Genomic DNA, 24277 nt, shown 5'->3' on the forward strand with positions numbered 1-24277 from the left:
TTTAAGAATAAGGAAATTCTACATATCCACATTAATTTTGCTAGAATACTGTGAATCATTCTAATTAGTCATTATTTCATCTTAAATGCTTTTGGGTTCACACCCTTCACACCCCAGACTATTCATACTATGGCACAAAATGGAACCTCTAGTGAAGAAAGTCTTTCGTTGATTAAAAAAAGAGAAATTTACATAGCTAAAATTGGACAATTTATGTTGAATTTAAGTATTATTGAATCTAACTGTATGTATATGTAGGTATACATGCTTATATATACACAGATTTTACATATATATAGTGTGTTTGACACATATATCATATGTGTGTATGTGCATGTGTGTGTGTACAGAGATTGTATCATAAAGTTTTTTAAAAGATTGTTTATCTTGTTCCTCTTTTTTATACCCATGATGAATTTGGAGTAAATGTTATCACTTAATCTGGTCATTTTACCCTTAATTTGGATTTGAATGCTATAGCATGTAATGACATAGCTTGTGGGAGCCTTGGTTGGCTCAGAAGCAAAATGGGTCATGTAAAAAGGAAGGAAGACTAAAATCAAAGTAAAAATATGGCCTTCGTTTGAAAGTTTTCTTTTGATGATACATGAAGAATGCACATTTAAAAAGTTGTAATAATTATTCACTTTCTTTTGATGTGTTGTTTTCTTAGAAAAACCAAGCCCACCTGAAAAACTTGGAGTAACAAGTACATCCAAAGACAGTGTTTCCCTGACCTGGCTGAAGCCTGAACATGATGGCGGAAGCAGAATTGTACACTATGTCGTTGAAGCACTAGAAAAAGGACAGAAAAACTGGGTTAAATGTGCAGTGGCAAAGTCAACCCATCACGTTGTTTCTGGTCTGAGGGAGAATTCTGAATACTTTTTCCGGGTGTTTGCTGAAAATCAAGCTGGCCTGAGTGACCCAAGAGAGCTTCTGCTTCCTGTTCTTATTAAGGAGCAACTAGGTATGTCTAATTTTGTGTAGAAGCAAAATTTGAAATTATTTGCATTGATTTATGTTAATTTTCAGAAACCCTTTTTCACTTTCACTTTCTATACTCATTTTTCAGAACCACCTGAAATTGATATGAAGAATTTCCCAAGTCACACCGTATATGTTAGAGCTGGTTCAAACCTTAAAGTTGACATTCCAATCTCTGGAAAACCACTTCCCAAAGTGACCTTATCAAGAGATGGTGTCCCCCTGAAGGCAACCATGAGATTTAATACTGAAATTACTGCTGAGAACCTGACCATCAATCTCAAAGAAAGTGTTACAGCTGATGCTGGGAGATATGAGATCACTGCTGCCAACTCCAGTGGTACAACCAAAGCTTTCATTAACATTGTTGTGCTGGACAGGCCTGGTCCTCCAACTGGCCCTGTCGTTATTAGTGATATAACTGAAGAAAGTGTGACTCTCAAGTGGGAGCCACCTAAGTATGACGGTGGAAGTCAAGTTACCAACTACGTTCTACTTAAAAGAGAAACAAGTACTGCAGTATGGACTGAAGTGTCTGCAACAGTTGCAAGAACCATGATGAAAGTCATGAAACTGACCACAGGAGAAGAATACCAATTCCGCATCAAGGCAGAAAACCGCTTTGGCATCAGTGATCACATAGATTCAGCTTGTGTGACTGTCAAACTACCATACAGTAAGTTGTCCAACTTTTCAAAGATCCAGGTTTTCTTTGACCATAAATGTGTTATTGTCTGTACTAATCTATAGGATTTCTCTCTTTTGTAGCAACGCCTGGACCACCATCTACACCATGGGTCACTAATGTTACTCGAGAAAGCATCACTGTGGGCTGGCATGAACCAGTGTCAAATGGAGGCAGTGCAGTCATAGGCTATCACCTGGAAATGAAAGACAGAAACAGTATGTTATGGCAAAAAGCCAACAAACTGGTCATCCGCACAACTCACTTCAAAGTCACAACAATCAGTGCTGGACTTATTTATGAATTCAGGGTGTATGCAGAAAATGCTGCTGGAGTTGGAAAACCCAGCCATCCCTCTGAACCAGTCTTGGCAATTGATGCTTGTGGTATGTATTTGTCATGGGAAGGGCAGTTCTGATAAAAAAAAATGCAAACCTTACTTCTGCGAAGCCAGATATTATGATATAAGTGCCGCTAATCTGCTTCTCTTATTACCACAGAACCCCCAAGAAATGTTCGTATCACTGATATTTCAAAGAACTCTGTCAGCCTTTCGTGGCAACAACCAGCTTTTGATGGAGGTAGCAAGATTACAGGCTACATTGTTGAAAGACGTGACCTTCCAGATGGCAGATGGACCAAGGCCAGCTTCACCAATGTTACTGAAACTCAATTCACCATCTCTGGCTTGACTCAGAATTCCCAGTATGAATTCCGTGTCTTTGCTAGGAATGCTGTTGGTTCCATTAGCAATCCATCTGAGGTTGTAGGGCCCATTACTTGCATCGATTCTTATGGTAAGCATGCTTAGCACTTTGAATCACAATAGCTGTTTAACTCAGTATTTCCCCGTACCTTTTCCTGGTTCTGATCTATGGAATAACTTTTATTCTGTGCCTTAATGAGGTTTTTGGAAGAACTTATGAACTAGCTGGGAGTCTGAGGAAAATTCCTTAAATACCTTTCCAGCCCTCTTGACTTGACTGTAATGTGAGAGATTTAGACCTCAGGATATCTACAGGCCTTTCCAACTTCAACCTTTTATGATTGTTTGATTGTATGAGTTGGCGCTTTCATTCTATTTTAAATTATCAGAGTCAATAATTAAACCATGGTTGAGTTCCTACAGAATATTGCTCTTAAATAAGCCACCGACTAAACAGAGACTTGGTTTTTGTTTTTTGTTTGTTTGTTTGTTTTTGTTTTTGAGACAGTCTCACTCTGTCGCCCAGGCTGGAGTGCAGTGGTACGGTCTTGGCTCACTGCAACCTCCGCCTCCTGGGCTCAAACGATTCTCATGCCTCAGCCACCTGAGTAGCTGGGATTACAGGCATGCCCCACCACACCCAGCTAATTTTTTGTATTTTTAGTAGGGACAGAGTTTCACTATGTTGGCCAGGCTGATCTCAACCTCCCGACTTCAGGTGATCCACCCACCTCGGCCTCCCAAAGTGTTGGGATTACAGGTGTGAGCCACCACACCTGGCTTAAACACAGACTTTGATGATGATAGTATTAGCAGCAGCTAACATTTATTAATTTTCATGAATTCTTTCCCTTAGTTCTCATAGCCCTCATATTAGCCATCTTGTAGAAGGGAAAACGAGGCTGAGAGTGCTTCTGTAACTTCCCTGTTAGGGATGGAGTGGGAATTCAAACAGACAGACTTCAGAGCCCTCTCTATCATGGTTAGTCCAAAATGCATATTCCTCACCATTCTGGAAAACAAGTGGCACATTCAACTCAACAATGTTTTGAAAATTAAAACGTCATGAGAGTCAGGTATCCTGTGACACTTTTCCTAAAAGATCTCCAATTGCTAAGAGAAAATTGAGCCACTATAGTGTCTGGGCAAAAGTATCCACTCCCATCTTCATGCTGAGAATCTCAGGGCTATTCTTTATTTATGAATCAGGCTTTGTGGATACTGCATCAGTGTTTATGAGAGTATGAAGCAAGTCAAATTTAGTTCTCTTTCTTGATAATTCCAAACAACATGGCAGAAAATCTGTCCAGTGAGTATGTAGTTCTGTGGGTAGAGAATTCAGACTTGACATGAACCATCCACACTCGGATATCAGTGAACTGGGAAGGTAAAAGAAAAAGAATAGGAGGTGCTTAGAAGAAAAGGAAAAAAAAGCTAAAGTGAAAGAAAATGTTTAACAGCTTCTTCCATTATGTTCTCACTACCATATCCCATTTCATCACTAGAATAAAGCAACTAATGGACTTTAAAACACATTTAAAAGGTGCTTAAGTCCCTGCACAACTCACAGTCTTTCTACCCCATCTGAGATAGAAGAGTGGCCTATAAATTTTTAACTTTTAAATAATAATTGCATAGAATTATAATGACGGGGTGTGTGTATAATTTAATAACAGCCAATGACCTTACTTTAAGGTTGGTGCAACTATTTTTTTCCATCCTTATAATATTTTAAATATTTCTCATCTGTTTTTCTTGCAGGTGGTCCTGTAATTGATTTGCCTCTAGAATATACAGAAGTTGTCAAATACAGAGCAGGTACATCTGTGAGGCTCAGAGCTGGCATTTCTGGGAAACCTGCGCCTACAATTGAGTGGTATAAAGATGATAAAGAATTACAAACCAATGCACTGGTTTGTGTCGAAAATACCACGGACCTCGCATCTATACTCATCAAAGATGCCGATCGCCTTAATAGTGGATGCTATGAATTAAAATTAAGGAATGCCATGGGCTCAGCCTCAGCCACCATCAGAGTACAGATCCTTGGTAGGCGCTGAATACAGACCACTGTCATATTACATTTGCCTAAAGCTTAGTAATTTTGAGTAAGTAGGCTTTAAAGAAGTACTAACATTGTGTTTTGTCCTTTCATTGATAGACAAACCAGGCCCACCTGGTGGACCAATTGAATTTAAGACTGTAACTGCTGAAAAGATCACCATTCTCTGGCGGCCTCCAGCTGATGATGGTGGTGCAAAAATCACTCACTACATTGTGGAAAAGCGTGAGACAAGCCGCGTTGTGTGGTCTATGGTGTCTGAACATTTGGAAGAGTGCATCATTACAACCACCAAAATTATCAAAGGAAATGAATATATCTTCCGGGTCCGAGCCGTCAACAAATATGGAATTGGCGAGCCACTGGAATCTGATTCCGTTGTAGCCAAGAATGCATTTGGTGAGACATGATTTCATTAGAAAACTGAAACATGAAAAATTTAAAAATAAACTATGCTAACCTCTGCATATGCTTTAATTTTCTTTTGTATAACACCTGTCTCATTACCATCCTTTTCACAAGGTGAAAAATATAAAAAATAAAATTAATATTCTTGGAAAGAATGTGAACATCAAAGGTACAATTTATCAGTAATGTTTATTCTTGTACCTTGTTTTCCTTTCCTTTCTAAACAGTCACACCTGGGCCACCAGGCATACCAGAAGTGACAAAGATTACCAAGAATTCGATGACTGTTGTATGGAGCAGGCCAATTGCAGATGGTGGTAGTGATATAAGTGGCTATTTCCTTGAAAAACGAGATAAGAAGAGTCTAGGATGGTTTAAAGTACTAAAAGAGACTATCCGTGACACCAGACAAAAAGTAACAGGACTCACAGAAAACAGTGACTATCAATACAGAGTTTCTGCTGTAAACGCTGCTGGACAGGGTCCATTTTCTGAACCATCTGAATTCTACAAAGCTGCTGATCCTATTGGTAAGTGCTCATACCTGCAGCATCTTCACCTGCGTCTTCTAAATTCGCCTGTGTGACTAAATTATACATGATTGTGTAATTATTTTATTGTGAATGGCCATTCCAGATCCTCCAGGTCCACCTGCTAAGATAAGAATTGCAGATTCAACCAAGTCATCCATCACCCTTGGCTGGAGTAAGCCTGTCTATGATGGGGGCAGTGCTGTTACTGGGTATGTTGTTGAGATGAGACAAGGAGAGGAAGAGGAATGGACTATTGTCTCTACCAAAGGAGAGGTCAGAACTACAGAATATGTGGTATCCAATCTGAAACCTGGAGTCAATTACTACTTCCGGGTATCTGCTGTAAACTGTGCTGGACAAGGAGAACCTATAGAAATGACGGAACCTGTACAAGCTAAAGATATACTTGGTATGTACCTACTGGTGTGATTATGTTTTTTTATAAGCATACTTCCAGGAAATCACTTGTTTTTTACTTTTAAAATTCACTGTATATATCCATTTTATGCCTACAGAGGCACCAGAGATTGACCTGGATGTGGCCCTCAGAACTTCTGTTATTGCCAAAGCTGGTGAAGATGTACAAGTGTTGATTCCCTTTAAAGGTAGACCTCCACCTACTGTCACGTGGAGAAAAGATGAGAAGAATCTTGGCAGTGATGCCAGATACAGCATTGAAAACACTGACTCATCTTCATTACTCACCATTCCTCAAGTTACTCGCAATGACACAGGAAAATATATTCTCACAATAGAAAACGGAGTTGGTGAACCTAAGTCTTCAACTGTGAGTGTTAAAGTGCTTGACACACCAGCTGCCTGCCAGAAACTACAGGTTAAACATGTTTCTCGAGGCACAGTCACTTTGCTCTGGGATCCTCCTCTCATCGATGGAGGATCTCCAATAATTAATTACGTAATTGAAAAGAGAGATGCCACCAAGAGAACATGGTCTGTCGTGTCACACAAATGTTCTAGCACATCCTTCAAGCTAACAGAGTTGTCAGAGAAGACTCCATTCTTCTTCAGAGTTCTTGCAGAAAATGAAATTGGAATTGGGGAACCCTGTGAAACTACGGAGCCAGTGAAGGCTGCTGAAGTACCAGCTCCTATACGTGATCTCTCAATGAAAGACTCAACAAAGACATCTGTCATCCTCAGCTGGACCAAACCTGACTTTGATGGTGGTAGCGTCATCACAGAATATGTTGTAGAAAGGAAAGGTAAAGGTGAACAGACATGGTCCCACGCTGGCATAAGTAAGACATGTGAAATTGAGGTTAGCCAACTTAAGGAGCAGTCAGTCCTGGAGTTCAGAGTGTTTGCCAAAAATGAGAAAGGACTGAGTGATCCTGTCACTATTGGGCCAATTACAGTGAAAGAACTTATTATTACGCCTGAAGTTGACCTGTCAGATATCCCTGGGGCACAAGTCACTGTGAGAATTGGGCACAATGTGCACCTTGAATTACCTTATAAAGGAAAGCCCAAACCATCCATCAGTTGGCTGAAAGATGGCTTGCCACTGAAAGAAAGTGAATTTGTTCGTTTCAGTAAAACCGAAAACAAAATTACTTTGAGTATTAAGAATGCCAAGAAGGAGCATGGAGGAAAATACACTGTTATTCTTGATAATGCAGTGTGTAGAAATGCAGTCCCCATTACAGTCATCACCCTTGGCCCACCATCAAAGCCCAAAGGACCCATTCGATTTGATGAAATCAAGGCTGATAGTGTCATCCTGTCATGGGATGTACCTGAAGATGATGGAGGAGGAGAAATTACTTGTTACAGCATCGAGAAGCGGGAAACTTCACAAACGAATTGGAAGATGGTGTGTTCAAGTGTTGCCAGGACGACTTTCAAAGTTCCTAATCTAGTCAAAGACGCTGAGTACCAGTTTAGAGTGAGGGCAGAAAACAGATATGGAGTCAGCCAACCACTTGTCTCAAACATTATTGTGGCAAAACACCAGTTCAGGATTCCTGGTCCCCCAGGAAAGCCAGTTATATACAATGTGACTTCTGATGGCATGTCACTAACTTGGGATGCTCCAGTTTATGATGGTGGTTCAGAAGTTACTGGATTCCACATTGAAAAGAAAGAAAGAAATAGCATCCTCTGGCAAAAAGTTAATACATCACCAATCTCTGGAAGAGAATATAGAGCTACTGGACTGGTGGAAGGTCTGGATTACCAATTCCGTGTATATGCTGAAAATTCTGCTGGCCTAAGTTCACCTAGTGACCCAAGCAAATTTACCTTAGCTGTTTCTCCAGTAGGTAAGTGATTATTATTCAAATACATTTAGTTTAGCAATTGAACATATTAGAAACAAATATATCAAAGAATGCTTTTCTTCTCTGTATCACCTTCTTACATACCTTCTTGTCACTAGAGAACTGGTGATGTAAAGCAAGAGGAATGATTTTAAATCAGTCTAATAAACTAATTTGAAGTTATTTTAAAGACTGTGAAATGGAAAGTTGAAATTAATGACCAAAATGAGTTTGGGAGATTGAATAAATTATTTATTATAAAAATTTTATTTATTAAAATTATTGAATAATTTTATTTTTCTTCCATGGATGATTAAGACCTGGTTACAAATGTAATGATGCGTTTACCTTCCTTATAATATTTAGACCCACCTGGCACTCCTGACTACATTGATGTCACCCGGGAAACCATCACACTTAAATGGAACCCACCATTGCGTGATGGAGGCAGTAAGATTGTGGCCTATAGCATTGAGAAACGGCAAGGAAATGAACGCTGGGTGAGATGCAACTTTACTGACGTCAGTGAATGTCAGTACACAGTTACAGGACTCAGTCCTGGGGATCGCTATGAGTTCAGAATAATTGCAAGAAATGCTGTTGGAACTATAAGCCCGCCCTCACAGTCTTCTGGCATTATTATGACAAGAGATGAAAATGGTAAGCATTTACAACTTATTTCCAATGAGACTAAGCGCATTCACATTTTTAAAAAACACATTTGGCCTCTGGCCTGTAAAATGGGAACAGAAACAAATTACCCAAGGTTGCTAAGTGAATGAATTATGTCTTTCTACCTTTCAGATGAAAAGAAGAAAAAAGTAATTGGCATCAATTATTTTTACCATGTCTATTATTTCACTCCATTCCCACATAAAGAGCATGCAGCAAGTTGGAATGAGTTTTTAGCTTTGTAATTTTCACCACTTACAGTAAATAAAGAAAAAAGGTTCTCAAGGATAACTGTCCATCTTTACTGAAGTTATTAAAATACAACATACATCCAACAATACAATCATTCCCTTGTTTGAATGCAGCTAATGGCCTCTTAAAAGAACTTGTTTGTGCAGCAGTATTAGGAAGTAAATGATCTGCAAATGTTTCACTTTTCTTTTTACAAACAGCAATGCAAAATTAAAAACATGACAGGCATTGCAAAGGGAATAATAATAGGCAAATATCTAACCCCATAGTCCAAATTCTCAATTATCAATCCTACTTTCAAAATAGCCTTTGGTAGCACAGTACAAGTCATTACTCTTCCAGGCCTTGTGATATGGCACTACTGAAAAATATATATTTATTTTGTAAGCCAAACTAATACATAGTATTTCTCTTTCTTTTATAGTTCCACCAATAGTAGAGTTTGGCCCTGAGTACTTTGATGGTCTCATTATTAAGTCTGGAGAAAGCCTTAGAATTAAAGCTTTGGTACAAGGAAGACCAGTGCCTCGAGTAACTTGGTTCAAAGATGGAGTGGAAATCGAAAAGAGGATGAATATGGAAATAACTGATGTCCTTGGATCCACCAGCCTATTTGTTAGAGATGCTACTCGGGACCATCGTGGTATATATACAGTGGAAGCCAAAAATGCATCTGGTTCTGCAAAAGCAGAAATTAAAGTGAAAGTACAAGGTACTTTTAAAATAGCTTCTTAATGTTACAATTTGTGAACTTGGATTAGAGACATGCCTAGTTGTGTTTTAATGGACAAGGAAAAAGAAACTAACTCTAGAAACTTTTTCTTACAGATACACCAGGAAAAGTAGTTGGGCCAATAAGATTCACCAATATTACTGGGGAGAAGATGACTCTGTGGTGGGATGCTCCACTCAATGACGGTTGTGCTCCCATAACCCACTACATCATTGAAAAACGGGAAACCAGCAGACTTGCTTGGGCACTAATTGAGGATAAATGTGAAGCCCAAAGTTACACTGCCATTAAACTAATAAACGGCAATGAATACCAATTCCGTGTTTCTGCAGTTAACAAGTTTGGTGTTGGCAGGCCACTTGATTCTGATCCAGTGGTTGCTCAAATACAATACAGTAAGTTTGCATTTTTGCTAAGTGGTACTATGTCAAAAGATTAACCTTCCAAGCAAATGTATCTAATTGATTTGGGGTTTTGTTTTTGTTTTACAGCTGTTCCTGATGCCCCTGGCACTCCAGAACCTAGCAACGTAACAGGCAACAGCATTACCCTGACATGGGCAAGGCCAGATTCAGATGGTGGCAGTGAAATTCAACAGTATATCCTTGAAAGAAGAGAAAAGAAAAGCACAAGATGGGTAAAAGTGATCAGTAAACGACCAATCTCTGAAACAAGATTCAAAGTCACCGGTCTGACAGAAGGCAATGAGTATGAATTCCACGTCATGGCTGAAAATGCTGCAGGAGTCGGACCTGCAAGTGGCATCTCAAGACTCATTAAATGTAGAGAGCCTGTCAACCCACCAGGTCCTCCTGCAGTGGTCAAAGTAACAGACACATCAAAGACAACTGTGAGCTTAGAATGGTCCAAACCAGTGTTTGATGGTGGCATGGAAATAATTGGGTACATTATTGAAATGTGCAAGGCTGACTTAGGAGACTGGCACAAGGTGAATACAGAGGCATGTGTGAAAACAAGATACACAGTCACTGATCTACAAGCAGGTGAAGAATACAAATTCCGAGTCAGTGCTATCAATGGTGCTGGAAAAGGAGACAGCTGTGAAGTGACCGGCACAATTAAAGCAGTTGACCGGTTAACAGCTCCTGAGTTAGACATAGATGCAAACTTCAAACAGACTCATGTTGTTAGGGCTGGGGCCAGTATTCGCCTCTTCATTGCCTACCAAGGTAGACCTACTCCTACAGCTGTGTGGAGCAAACCAGACTCTAACCTTAGCCTTCGGGCTGATATCCATACAACAGACTCCTTCAGCACCCTCACTGTGGAAAACTGCAACAGAAACGATGCAGGGAAATATACCCTTACTGTGGAAAACAACAGTGGTAGTAAGTCAATCACATTCACCGTAAAAGTGCTAGACACTCCAGGCCCACCTGGCCCAATTACCTTCAAAGATGTGACCCGGGGATCGGCTACACTGATGTGGGATGCCCCTCTTCTTGATGGTGGTGCCCGAATCCATCACTATGTGGTAGAGAAACGAGAGGCAAGTCGCCGTAGTTGGCAGGTTATCAGTGAAAAATGCACTCGTCAGATCCTCAAGGTCGGTGACCTGGCAGAAGGTGTTCCATACTATTTCCGTGTTTCTGCAGTAAATGAGTATGGTGTTGGTGAGCCCTATGAAATGCCAGAACCAATTGTAGCCACAGAACAGCCTGCTCCACCTAGAAGACTTGATGTTGTTGATACTAGCAAATCCTCTGCAGTCTTAGCTTGGCTTAAACCTGAGCATGATGGAGGCAGTCGGATCACTGGCTACCTGCTTGAAATGAGACAAAAGGGATCTGACTTCTGGGTTGAAGCTGGTCACACCAAACAGCTGACTTTCACAGTAGAGCGTCTTGTTGAGAACACTGAATATGAATTCCGTGTGAAGGCTAAGAATGATGCTGGCTACAGTGAACCCAGGGAAGCCTTCTCTTCTGTCATCATTAAGGAGCCTCAAATCGAGCCCACTGCTGACCTCACTGGAATTACCAATCAGCTTATAACTTGCAAAGCAGGAAGCCCATTTACCATTGACGTACCAATCAGTGGTCGTCCCGCCCCCAAAGTAACATGGAAACTGGAAGAAATGAGACTTAAAGAGACGGATCGAGTGAGCATTACAACAACAAAAGACAGGACCACCCTGACTGTAAAGGAGAGCATGAGAGGTGACTCTGGAAGATACTTCTTGACCCTGGAAAATACAGCTGGTGTTAAAACATTTACCGTCACAGTTGTGGTCATTGGAAGGCCAGGTCCAGTAACCGGCCCCATTGAGGTCTCATCTGTCTCGGCTGAATCGTGTGTCCTGTCATGGGGAGAACCTAAAGATGATGGAGGCACTGAAATTACTAATTACATAGTTGAAAAGCGTGAATCGGGTACAACAGCTTGGCATCTTGTCAATTCCAGTGTCAAGCGCACTCAAATTAAAGTCACTCATCTCACAAAATACATGGAATATTCTTTCCGTGTCAGTTCAGAGAACAGATTTGGTGTCAGCAAACCTCTAGAATCAGCACCAATAGTTGCTGAACATCCATTTGGTAAGAAAAATAAAGTCCTATTTCAAAGTCTCTTGTTATTAAATGTTTCCCCTGAGTTTTATAAAATTGTATTCATACTTAATACCTTTGTTTATATTTAGTCCCACCAAGTGCTCCTACCAGACCTGAGGTCTACTATGTGTCTGCCAATGCCATGTCTATTCGTTGGGAAGAACCCTACCACGATGGTGGCAGTAAAATCATCGGCTACTGGGTTGAGAAGAAAGAACGTAACACAATTCTTTGGGTGAAAGAAAACAAAGTGCCATGCTTAGAGTGCAACTACAAAGTAACTGGTTTAGTAGAAGGACTGGAATATCAGTTCAGAACTTATGCACTCAATGCTGCAGGTGTTAGCAAGGCCAGCGAAGCTTCAAGACCTATAATGGCTCAAAACCCAGTTGGTATGTATCACAATTTAAGGGCATATTTGTTTATTATTACTGATTCTAGTAGAACTCAGAGTGGTATATTTTAACCTTATTTTTGCATCCCTTCTAGATGCACCAGGCAGACCAGAGGTGACAGATGTCACAAGATCAACAGTATCACTGATTTGGTCTGCCCCAGTGTATGATGGAGGCAGCAAGGTTGTGGGCTACATCATAGAGCGTAAGCCAGTCAGTGAGGTAGGAGACGGTCGCTGGCTGAAGTGCAACTATACCATTGTATCTGACAATTTCTTCACCGTGACTGCTCTCAGTGAAGGAGACACTTATGAGTTCCGTGTGTTAGCCAAGAATGCAGCAGGCGTAATTAGCAAAGGGTCTGAATCTACAGGCCCTGTCACTTGCCGAGATGAATATGGTAGGAAATAGTCAACATTCTCCTTTTTAAAATTATCACAATTTATGTGAAAATAAACTCTCAGATATTCATTCATATCTGTTTTGCCTACTGACAGCTCCACCCAAAGCTGAACTGGATGCCCGATTACAGGGTGATCTGGTTACCATCAGAGCAGGTTCTGATCTTGTTCTGGATGCTGCAGTTGGTGGCAAACCTGAACCCAAAATTATCTGGACCAAAGGAGACAAGGAGCTAGATCTCTGTGAAAAAGTCTCTTTGCAGTATACTGGCAAACGAGCAACTGCTGTGATCAAGTTCTGTGACAGGAGTGACACTGGAAAATACACTTTAACAGTGAAAAACGCCAGCGGGACCAAGGCCGTGTCTGTCATGGTCAAAGTGCTTGGTAAGCATGTCAAATCTTCTCACATTTATATAGCATTTTCTAGTGTGGGCAGAAAGAATGATCTTCATCATGGCTTGTCATTACACCTGTTTCAGATTCCCCTGGCCCATGTGGAAAGCTCACCGTCAGCAGAGTAACAGAGGAGAAGTGCACTTTAGCCTGGAGCCTTCCTCAGGAAGACGGAGGAGCAGAAATCACTCACTACATCGTGGAAAGACGCGAGACTAGCAGGCTCAACTGGGTGATTGTTGAAGGCGAATGCCCAACCCTATCCTATGTCGTTACCAGGCTCATCAAGAACAATGAGTACATATTCCGAGTGAGGGCAGTAAACAAATATGGCCCTGGTGTGCCTGTTGAATCAGAGCCAATTGTAGCCAGAAACTCATTCAGTGAGTATTAACACTTTTAAACAATTTGACAGTTGAAATGTAATAGAATCAGGGGGAGGAGGGAGAAGGGCAGTCTTATCAATAGTAATTTTGTGCAATTCTGATCATCCTTGTTTTCATAAACAGCAATTCCATCACCACCCGGCATACCTGAAGAAGTTGGGACTGGCAAAGAGCATATCATCATTCAGTGGACAAAACCTGAATCTGATGGTGGCAATGAAATCAGCAACTACCTAGTAGACAAACGTGAGAAGAAGAGCCTGCGCTGGACACGTGTCAACAAAGACTATGTCGTGTATGATACCAGGCTGAAGGTGATGAGCCTGATGGAGGGTTGTGATTACCAGTTCCGAGTGACTGCAGTGAATGCAGCTGGTAACAGTGAGCCCAGCGAAGCTTCCAACTTCATCTCATGCAGAGAACCATCATGTGAGCTCCAAGAATCATACATAAATACAATGCTCCTCAAAGCTATATGACAGATAATTTTCCAACATACAAATTCTAAGAATTTGTAGAATTTATGAATGGTCCAGAAAAGCATATGCTTATTCACATGATCATAAATATAGCTTAAGTCAGAGAACATTTTAACTACTACATCTGTTAAGTTAGCAATTAGAATTGCTAAAAATTGTTACAGCATTTTCCAATTAATGGAAAAATATTCTACTATCAATATGATAAGAATCTATTTTATAAATTTTCCTTAGAGAAAAATGCATTGTACTGTAACAACTGAAAAGAAAAATGGCAAAACTCCTTTTAAGAAGAGGTTTAGCAGGAACATACAGTTTCTAGTGGTTTCATAAGTTACTGACAAAATAATTGTCACAAGAGCTTCAAAAGTAAGTGGCAAATCCTTTTACAGAGTCTGAGTCCAAGAACTATAAAGGAATAGTCACTGGGACTGAATTGGGGAAGATGAGATGAAGGTGGCCAGCCCCTCCACACCTGTGGGTATTTCTCATCAGGCAGGACAAGAGACTGAGAAAAGAAATAAGACACAGAGACAAATTATAGAGAAAGAAAAGTGGGCCCAGGTGACCGGCGCTCAGCATACGGAGGACCTGCACCGGCACCGGTCTCTGAGTTCCCTCAGTTTTTATTGATTATTATTTTTCACTATCTAAGCAAGAGGAATACGGTAGGAGACCAGGGTGGTAACAAGGAGGTCAGCAAAAAATCATGAGCAAAAGAATCTATGTCATAATTAAGTTCAAGGGGAGGTACTATGCCTGGATGTGCACGTAGGCCAGATTTGTTTTTCTCTGCCCAAACATCTCAGTGGAGTAAAGAATAACAAAGCAGCACTGCTGCCAACATGTCTCGCCTCCCGCTATAGGGTGGTTTTTCTCCTATCTCAGAAGTGAACAAATGTACAACCAGGTTTTATACCGAGACATTCAGTTCCCAGGGGCAAGCAGGAGACAGTGGTTTCCTCTATCTCAACTGCAAGAGGCCTTCCTCTTTTACTAATCCTCCTCAGCACAGACCCTTCATGGGTGTTGGGCTGGGGGATGGTCAAATCTTTCCCATCCCACGCGGCCATATTTCAGACTATGACATGGGGAGAAACCTTGGACAATACCTGGCTTTCCAGGGCAGAGGTCCCTGCCGCTATCCACAATGCATTGTGCCCCTGGTTTATCGAGACTGGAGAATGGCGATGACTTTTACCAAGCATACTGCCTGTAAACATTTTGTTAACAAGGCACATCCTGCACAGCCCTATATCCCTTTAACCTTGATTCCATACAACCCTTGTTTCTGTGAGCTCAAGGTTGGGGCAAAGTTACAGATTAACAGCATCTCAGGGCAAAGCAATTGTTCAGGATACAGGTCAAAATGGGGTTTCTTATGTCTTCCCTTTCTACACAGACACAGTAACAATCTGATCTCCCTTTCTTTTCCCTATATTGAGGAAACCAATTCCTGTATTCATTAAAAATGTATTGGTGGCAAGTGATACTAACCCAGTGAAAGATAAGCAACTAAAGAAAAGTCCCTAAGAATGGGTACTTTAAGTAATGAGCTTAGTTAATGGAGAATACACAGTGAAGCTAGCCAAAGCAGTGGGGAAGAAATATTCATTTTCCTAAAGCAATTTAATTATGAAGATAATAATATTAAATTATAATGTGGCATGCAGTGCTGTCCTACAATATCAGGAGCCTCGTTAATAAAGATTATCTTGGCGAGAGTGGACAAAGAGCAATAATGCCTTTGTGAGTCTTGAAAACAAAAAATACAAATCTCAACATTTCCTTATTTGCCTAATATCTGCATCTCACTTTTTAAATTCCATAGATACCCCTGGACCACCTTCTGCTCCAAGAGTTGTGGATACCACCAAACACAGCATTAGTTTGGCATGGACCAAACCCATGTATGATGGTGGTACTGACATCACAGGATATGTTCTGGAAATGCAAGAGAAGGACACTGATCAGTGGTACCGAGTGCATACCAAAGCCACAATAAGAAATACTGAATTCACTGTGCCAGACCTTAAAATGGGTCAGAAATATTCCTTCAGAGTTGCTGCCGTGAACGTGAAGGGTATGAGCGAATATAGTGAATCGATTGCTGAAATTGAGCCCGTGGAAAGAAAAGGTATATATCATAGAAGCTTTTAGGTGAATTATTTTCTTCTCACACCTGTCCATGAATTAATTAAATTTTGTCATTAAATTTCCAGAAATACCAGATCTCGAGCTTGCAGATGATCTAAAGAAGACTGTGACCATCAGGGCTGGGGCCTCCTTGCGCTTAATGGTGTCTGTATCTGGAAGACCACCTCCTGTCATCACGTGGAGCAAGCAGGGCATTGACCTTGCAAGTCGGGCAATTATTGACACCACTGAGAGCTACTCATTGCTAATAGTGGACAAAGTTAATCGGTATGATGCTGGAAAATACACAATTGAAGCTGAAAACCAATCTGGCAAGAAATCAGCAACAGTCCTTGTTAAAGTCTATGGTGAGCATTTCACTTAAAATTGGCTATACAATGAGTAGATCCTCTAAAACAACACAGCTTGACCTATGATTGATCACCTCTCTAGAGAGGAACTATGTTGATTATATTGCCCCAAGAAAAAGAAAAGCTATCAGGCAAATAGGAAATATTAATCTTTCATTCTGTTTTTCAGATACTCCTGGTCCTTGTCCTTCAGTGAAAGTTAAGGAAGTATCAAGAGATTCTGTGACTATAACTTGGGAAATTCCCACGATTGATGGTGGAGCTCCAGTCAACAATTACATCGTTGAGAAACGTGAAGCTGCCATGAGAGCATTCAAAACAGTAACTACCAAATGCAGCAAGACACTTTACAGAATTTCTGGACTTGTAGAAGGAACCATGTACTATTTCAGAGTGCTGCCAGAAAATATTTATGGCATTGGTGAACCCTGTGAAACATCTGATGCAGTACTGGTCTCAGAAGTGCCTTTGGTGCCTACAAAGCTAGAAGTGGTCGATGTCACCAAATCCACTGTTACCCTTGCCTGGGAAAAACCACTCTATGATGGTGGTAGCCGACTCACTGGATATGTTCTCGAGGCCTGCAAAGCTGGCACAGAGAGATGGATGAAGGTTGTCACCTTAAAACCCACAGTCCTAGAGCACACTGTTACTTCCTTAAATGAAGGTGAACAATACTTATTTAGAGTGAGGGCACAAAATGAGAAAGGTGTGTCAGAAGCAAGAGAGATTGTCACAGCCGTGACTGTACAAGACCTCAGAGGTATGTACCAAATAGCCAAATAATAATAATAGTAAAGTAAAATGAAAATTCAGAATTCGTAACAATTTACCATAAAAATAATGCTTCAGAATAAATACCTGATTTCTTTCCCACAGTGTTGCCAACAATCGATCTTTCTACAATGCCTCAGAAGACTATCCATGTCCCAGCTGGCAGACCAATAGAGCTGGTGATACCTATTGCTGGCCGTCCACCTCCTGCTGCTTCCTGGTTCTTTGCTGGTTCTAAACTGAGAGAATCAGAGCGTGTCACAGTTGAAACTCACACTAAAGTGGCTAAATTAACCATCCGTGAAACCACTATCAGAGATACTGGAGAATACACACTTGAACTGAAGAATGTTACTGGAACTACTTCAGAAACCATTAAAGTTATCATTCTTGGTAAGGATGTGTGACAAAGACACAAGCAAGTTCAGTCACCCAATTTTGATTTGAAATAAAAATTAATTTCTTATATTTCTTCTCTTTCATAGACAAGCCTGGTCCACCAACAGGACCTATTAGGATTGATGAAATTGATGCTACATCAATTACCATTTCCTGGGAACCACCTGAATTGGATGGTGGTGCTCCATTGAGTGGTTATGTAGTAGAACAACGTGATGCTCATCGTCCAGGATGGCTGCCCGTTTCTGAATCAGTGACTAGGTCCACGTTTAAGTTTACCAGACTCACTGAAGGAAATGAGTATGTGTTCCGTGTGGCTGCAACAAACCGCTTCGGGATTGGCTCTTACTTGCAGTCTGAGGTCATAGAGTGTCGCAGCAGCATCCGTAAGTCCACAGACCCTTCCGCCACTCGTCTCCACCTCTGATTCTGAATGTTAACAAAAAAGAATGTGTTTTTAATATGCCCTAATGTAAATAAAAATAGGTCACAAAATTAACCCTGTGGTCTTTCTAAGGTTTCTAAACCTCCTTTTCTCAGAGGTTTTCAACACACTTAGGCTTGATTTTTTTTAAGTCTTCACTCTTATGAAAGAAAAGAGGAGGGAGTTAGGAAGAAAGGAATGGAAGGAAGAAAAGAGAGAAGGGTAGGAGGAAGAGAGGAAAGGAAGGAGGACTGGCAATGTTATAGTGAGAAAAAAATACACAGTCCATACTTAATAAATGTAGAATTGAAGAAAATAAGGAACAGCAAGGAAAGTACAAAATTAAACCTCAGCATCACCCAATATACCCATGTAACAAACCTGCACATGTACCCCTGAGCCTAAAATAAAAGTCAACATTTTTTAATACAAATAATTAATTAAATGATTTAAATTAAAATTTACAAATAGTACAAAAGTGAAACTATTGGAAAAATAGTCATGTGTCTTATATATCTTTTAAAATACCAACCAAAACCTAAGGCACACACAAATATATGAGTCATTGTTTCAATTTATCCATATTGCCATATCCTGTTAACCTCTGTCTTGTCACAGGTATTCCTGGACCCCCAGAAACATTACAGATATTTGATGTCTCCCGTGATGGTATGACACTTACTTGGTACCCACCAGAGGATGACGGTGGCTCCCAAGTGACTGGATACATTGTGGAGCGCAAAGAAGTGAGAGCAGATCGATGGGTCCGTGTAAATAAAGTACCTGTGACAATGACACGGTACCGCTCCACTGGCCTTATTGAAGGCTTAGAATATGAACACCGTGTCACAGCCATTAATGCAAGAGGGTCTGGAAAACCAAGTCGTCCTTCCAAACCCATCGTTGCCATGGATCCAATCGGTAAGTACATTTTGTATCAGTCAAGTTTATTGAGTTATAATTTATATGTGGGAAAATTCACCTTTTTGAAGTATATAATTCTATGACTTTTGAAAAATGTACTGTTTTGTAATCACCACCACAATCAAAATGTAGAATATTTTTATTACCCCGTAAAGTCCCCTTGTGTCAATTTGTAATCAGTCCCTCCCCCACCCCAGCTGCTAGCAATTTCTGGCAAATAATTTTTAATATTCTTCTCTGGAGTCAATTTCCACCTCTTTAAGATAAGATTCATAATATATGCTTTCTATCACACTTAACATTTTAAAACAAGTTAATATTTCTGGAAGCACTTTAAAAACTGCTGATAAATGTAAGATAATAATAGTGATTAAAAATGAAGCACATTTAAGAGAAAGGAAAGTGAAAAAATGTTAAGTATTTTTAACTGATAAAATGAATAAAATTTTCTTTTTCTTTTTTTTTTTTTTGAGACAGAGTCTCACTCTGTCACCCAAGCTGGAGTGCAGTGGCATGATCTTGGCTTACTGCAACCTCTGCCTCCCAGGTTCAAGCAATTCTTCTGCCTCAGCCTTCTGAGTAGCTGGGATTACAGATGTCTGCCACCACACATGGCTAATTTTTATATTTTTAGTAGAGACGGGGTTTCACCATGTTGGCCAGGCTGGTCTTGAACTCCTGACCTCAAGTACCTGCCTACCTCGGCCTCCCAAAGTGCTGTGATTACAGGCATGAGCCACCATACCCGGCCATGAATAAAATTTTCACAAGACACAAAAACAGGCTAATGTTAACAGTCCCTGTTTCAACAACTCATTGAATTTGTTAGGTGGCACAGCTAATTTTCAACTTTGTGGCAACTTTAACCAGTATATTGTCTTATTCTTATTCCCAGCTCCTCCAGGAAAGCCACAAAATCCAAGAGTTACTGATACAACAAGGACATCAGTCTCCCTGGCCTGGAGCGTTCCAGAAGATGAAGGAGGATCTAAAGTCACAGGCTACTTGATTGAAATGCAAAAAGTAGATCAACATGAATGGACCAAGTGTAACACCACTCCAACCAAGATTCGAGAGTATACTCTAACACACTTACCTCAGGGTGCAGAATACAGGTTCCGCATCCTAGCTTGTAATGCTGGTGGACCTGGCGAGCCTGCTGAGGTACCAGGAACAGTCAAAGTCACTGAAATGCTTGGTGAGACATATGATCATTTACTTTCTGCAATAATTGCCATAGACTTATTTCTTACTCCCCCTACGCCAAATGCTAAATTGAAACCCTACCCTTTTTTCCAGAATATCCTGATTATGAACTTGATGAAAGATACCAGGAAGGTATCTTCGTAAGGCAAGGTGGAGTCATCAGACTTACCATACCAATCAAAGGAAAACCATTCCCAATATGTAAATGGACCAAGGAAGGCCAGGATATTAGTAAGCGTGCCATGATTGCAACATCTGAAACACATACTGAGCTTGTGATCAAAGAAGCAGACAGAGGTGATTCTGGCACTTACGACCTGGTTCTGGAAAATAAATGTGGCAAGAAGGCTGTCTACATCAAGGTCAGGGTGATAGGAAGTCCCAATAGTCCAGAAGGGCCACTGGAATATGATGACATCCAAGCCCGCTCTGTGAGGGTCAGCTGGAGACCTCCTGCTGATGATGGTGGTGCTGACATCTTAGGTTACATCCTCGAGAGACGAGAAGTGCCTAAAGCCGCCTGGTATACCATTGATTCCAGAGTCCGAGGTACATCTCTGGTGGTCAAAGGCCTTAAAGAGAATGTAGAATACCATTTCCGTGTTTCAGCAGAAAACCAGTTTGGCATAAGCAAACCCTTGAAATCTGAGGAACCAGTCATACCAAAAACACCACTGAGTAAGTGTCCTTTCAACCACAAAATTATAAACATTATTTCAGCACTTTTCTGTTTTTAAATGAAAATCATCGGCTTATAAGACTTGGGACTGTACTCTAATACATGTGTGCTTTCCACTTATATTTATAGATCCTCCAGAACCTCCAAGCAATCCTCCGGAAGTACTCGATGTAACCAAGAGTTCTGTTAGCTTGTCCTGGTCCCGGCCCAAAGATGATGGTGGTTCTCGAGTCACAGGCTACTACATTGAACGCAAAGAGACATCCACTGACAAGTGGGTCAGACACAATAAGACTCAGATCACTACCACAATGTATACTGTCACGGGGCTTGTTCCCGATGCTGAGTATCAGTTCCGCATCATTGCACAGAATGATGTTGGCCTAAGTGAGACCAGCCCTGCTTCTGAACCAGTTGTTTGCAAAGATCCATTTGGTAAGGAATTCAGAAGAAGGGGTTAAATTAAAGAAGCAAGCCATGTTTTGTCCTTTTATTTCACCAGTAAAGCTGATTCCCTTTTCATTATTTTACAATATTTCAGATAAGCCAAGCCAACCAGGAGAACTTGAGATTCTTTCAGTATCCAAAGATAGTGTCACTCTACAGTGGGAGAAACCTGAATGTGATGGTGGCAAAGAAATTCTTGGATACTGGGTTGAATATAGACAGTCTGGAGACAGTGCCTGGAAGAAGAGCAGTAAGGAACGTATTAAGGACAAGCAATTCACAATAGGGGGTTTGCTGGAAGCTACTGAATATGAATTCAGGGTTTTTGCTGAGAATGAGACTGGGCTGAGCAGACCTCGAAGGACTGCTATGTCTATAAAGACTAAACTCACATGTAAGTAGCCTTTAGTTCTCTGCTTATGATTTACAAACTAAACAAGTTAAGGCTAATTCCCCCTCTCTACTAAGTAGAACCCTGGAAAGCTTTACTGGAGAGCAAGTGTTTAGAAAGAAAAGCAAGTGCACACACAGGAAATATGATAATTTCTACAGGAAACCATTCCAAGCACATAACCTCAGCAGGAGATGTTAGATGCAGTGAACTGAGCACTTTCCTTGAGCAATTCCCTCTAATGCAATGGTTTCTTTTTTAAAACATTTCCCAACAAGATTTGAAAGGTCAACAACCGTATGCCACTTCAATGAACCTAAGTAAGGGCAAGAATACTACAGAATTATAGAGAGAATTTATAGTCCCTGAAAAGCCTATACATTATTAATCCCCTTCCAATCATAAAGGGAAAAAGTCATTCTACAGAAAATGTGACAATGCGCTCATTGAATCCCTATTTACCATATGATCCTAAGAAAATTACTTCAAAGAGTTTTTAAAAATTAGGCTAATATGTAAATCATGGTATGTGTTAGTAAATAAGGTAAATTCATTCCTGATGTACAAGGACAAAGGATTACAGATTGAGTAGTAACAATCACCTAATATTATCTTTCATATCGTTCAGCTGGAGAGGCCCCAGGAATACGCAAAGAAATGAAGGATGTTACCACCAAATTGGGTGAAGCTGCTCAACTCTCATGCCAGATTGTTGGAAGGCCTCTTCCTGACATTAAATGGTACAGATTTGGTAAAGAGCTCATACAAAGCCGGAAATACAAAATGTCTTCAGATGGACGCACACATACTCTTACAGTAATGACAGAGGAACAGGAAGATGAAGGTGTTTATACCTGCATAGCCACCAATGAGGTTGGAGAAGTAGAAACCAGTAGTAAGCTTCTCCTGCAAGCAACACCACAGTTCCATCCTGGTTACCCACTGAAAGAGAAATATTACGGAGCTGTGGGTTCTACACTTCGGCTTCATGTTATGTACATTGGTCGTCCAGTACCTGCCATGACTTGGTTCCATGGTCAGAAACTTTTGCAAAACTCAGAAAACATTACTATTGAAAACACTGAGCACTATACTCATCTTGTCATGAAGAACGTCCAACGTAAGACGCATGCTGGGAAATACAAAGTCCAGCTCAGCAATGTTTTCGGAACAGTTGATGCCATCCTTGATGTGGAAATACAAGGTATTTTATTTTTATTTTCAGGGCTTTTTATTTTTAAAGAAAAAAAAATCTCAAAAACACACTATGAAAATCACTACAATTGTATTTTTCCCCAACAGATAAACCAGACAAACCTACAGGACCAATTGTGATTGAAGCTCTATTGAAGAACTCTGCAGTGATCAGCTGGAAACCACCCGCAGATGATGGAGGCTCCTGGATCACCAACTATGTGGTGGAAAAATGTGAGGCCAAGGAGGGGGCTGAATGGCAATTGGTGTCTTCAGCCATCTCAGTGACAACCTGTAGAATTGTGAACCTCACAGAAAATGCTGGCTATTACTTCCGGGTTTCAGCTCAGAATACTTTTGGCATCAGTGACCCTCTAGAAGTGTCCTCAGTTGTGATTATTAAGAGTCCATTTGGTGAGTACAACCTGATTTCCATATCTTCCTATGGTAAAGTTCCATCTTTGCATGAAATTCTTTTAAACAGAAAGAAATTTTGAAAGGAAATAGCAAAGATTCAGATAAAGTACAAGTGCCTTTTCTTTCATTTTAATTGAATGTTTGCATATCTAAAAGGAGAAATATATATCCTAACCCCTTTTTAAAAATAGAACTTTGGTTTTTGATATGTCTTAGTATAAAGTAACTAATTTCATTTTTCTGGAATAGCTATTTTTTAATAAAATTTTGGACTCATAACATTATTTTCTTAAATAAATAAGCTTTAATAAAGCTGCCTGTTTCATCTCATGCCTCAAATCTTTTGTTTTTTTTAATAGAAAAGCCAGGTGCTCCTGGCAAACCAACTATCACTGCTGTCACAAAAGATTCTTGTGTTGTGGCTTGGAAGCCACCTGTCAGTGATGGAGGTGCAAAGATTAGAAATTACTACCTTGAGAAGCGCGAGAAGAAGCAGAATAAATGGATTTCTGTGACAACAGAAGAAATTCGAGAAACTGTCTTTTCAGTGAAAAACCTTATTGAAGGTCTTGAATATGAGTTCCGTGTGAAATGTGAAAACCTAGGTGGGGAAAGTGAATGGAGTGAAATATCAGAACCCATCACTCCCAAATCTGATGTCCCAATTCAGGCACCACACTTTAAAGAGGAACTGAGAAATCTAAATGTCAGATATCAGAGCAATGCTACTTTGGTCTGCAAAGTGACTGGTCATCCAAAACCTATCGTGAAATGGTACAGACAAGGCAAAGAAATCATTGCAGATGGATTAAAATACAGGATTCAAGAATTTAAGGGTGGCTACCACCAGCTCATCATTGCAAGTGTCACAGATGATGATGCCACAGTTTACCAAGTCAGAGCTACCAACCAAGGGGGATCTGTGTCTGGCACTGCCTCCTTGGAAGTGGAAGGTAAAAATATATTATCAT

At 40.4% G+C, this 24277-nt stretch overlaps 1 protein-coding gene across 1 annotated transcript in view; it reads left to right on the top strand.

Moving 5' to 3' along the window:
* LOC117094789 (titin-like) overlaps positions 1 to 24277 on the top strand; it is a 273144-nt gene that overhangs the window by 238907 nt on the left and 9960 nt on the right. The window contains 31 exon segments of the mRNA XM_033230996.1: positions 674 to 970; positions 1076 to 1663; positions 1756 to 2058; positions 2173 to 2469; positions 4140 to 4427; positions 4540 to 4839; positions 5076 to 5378; positions 5485 to 5790; positions 5897 to 7663; positions 8027 to 8320; positions 9009 to 9296; positions 9413 to 9712; positions 9809 to 11875; positions 11977 to 12279; positions 12377 to 12682; positions 12780 to 13070; positions 13166 to 13462; positions 13589 to 13894; positions 15776 to 16081; positions 16167 to 16448; positions 16621 to 17214; positions 17331 to 17618; positions 17711 to 18010; positions 18667 to 18969; positions 19868 to 20170; positions 20272 to 20856; positions 20987 to 21292; positions 21399 to 21698; positions 22324 to 22899; positions 22998 to 23303; positions 23666 to 24259. Coding sequence (XP_033086887.1) covers positions 674 to 970; positions 1076 to 1663; positions 1756 to 2058; positions 2173 to 2469; positions 4140 to 4427; positions 4540 to 4839; positions 5076 to 5378; positions 5485 to 5790; positions 5897 to 7663; positions 8027 to 8320; positions 9009 to 9296; positions 9413 to 9712; positions 9809 to 11875; positions 11977 to 12279; positions 12377 to 12682; positions 12780 to 13070; positions 13166 to 13462; positions 13589 to 13894; positions 15776 to 16081; positions 16167 to 16448; positions 16621 to 17214; positions 17331 to 17618; positions 17711 to 18010; positions 18667 to 18969; positions 19868 to 20170; positions 20272 to 20856; positions 20987 to 21292; positions 21399 to 21698; positions 22324 to 22899; positions 22998 to 23303; positions 23666 to 24259 — 13944 coding nt within the window.

Source organism: Trachypithecus francoisi, unplaced genomic scaffold (assembly GCF_009764315.1).
Source record: "Trachypithecus francoisi isolate TF-2019V2 unplaced genomic scaffold, Tfra_2.0 Lachesis_group13, whole genome shotgun sequence".
Lineage (NCBI taxonomy): Eukaryota > Metazoa > Chordata > Mammalia > Primates > Cercopithecidae > Trachypithecus > Trachypithecus francoisi.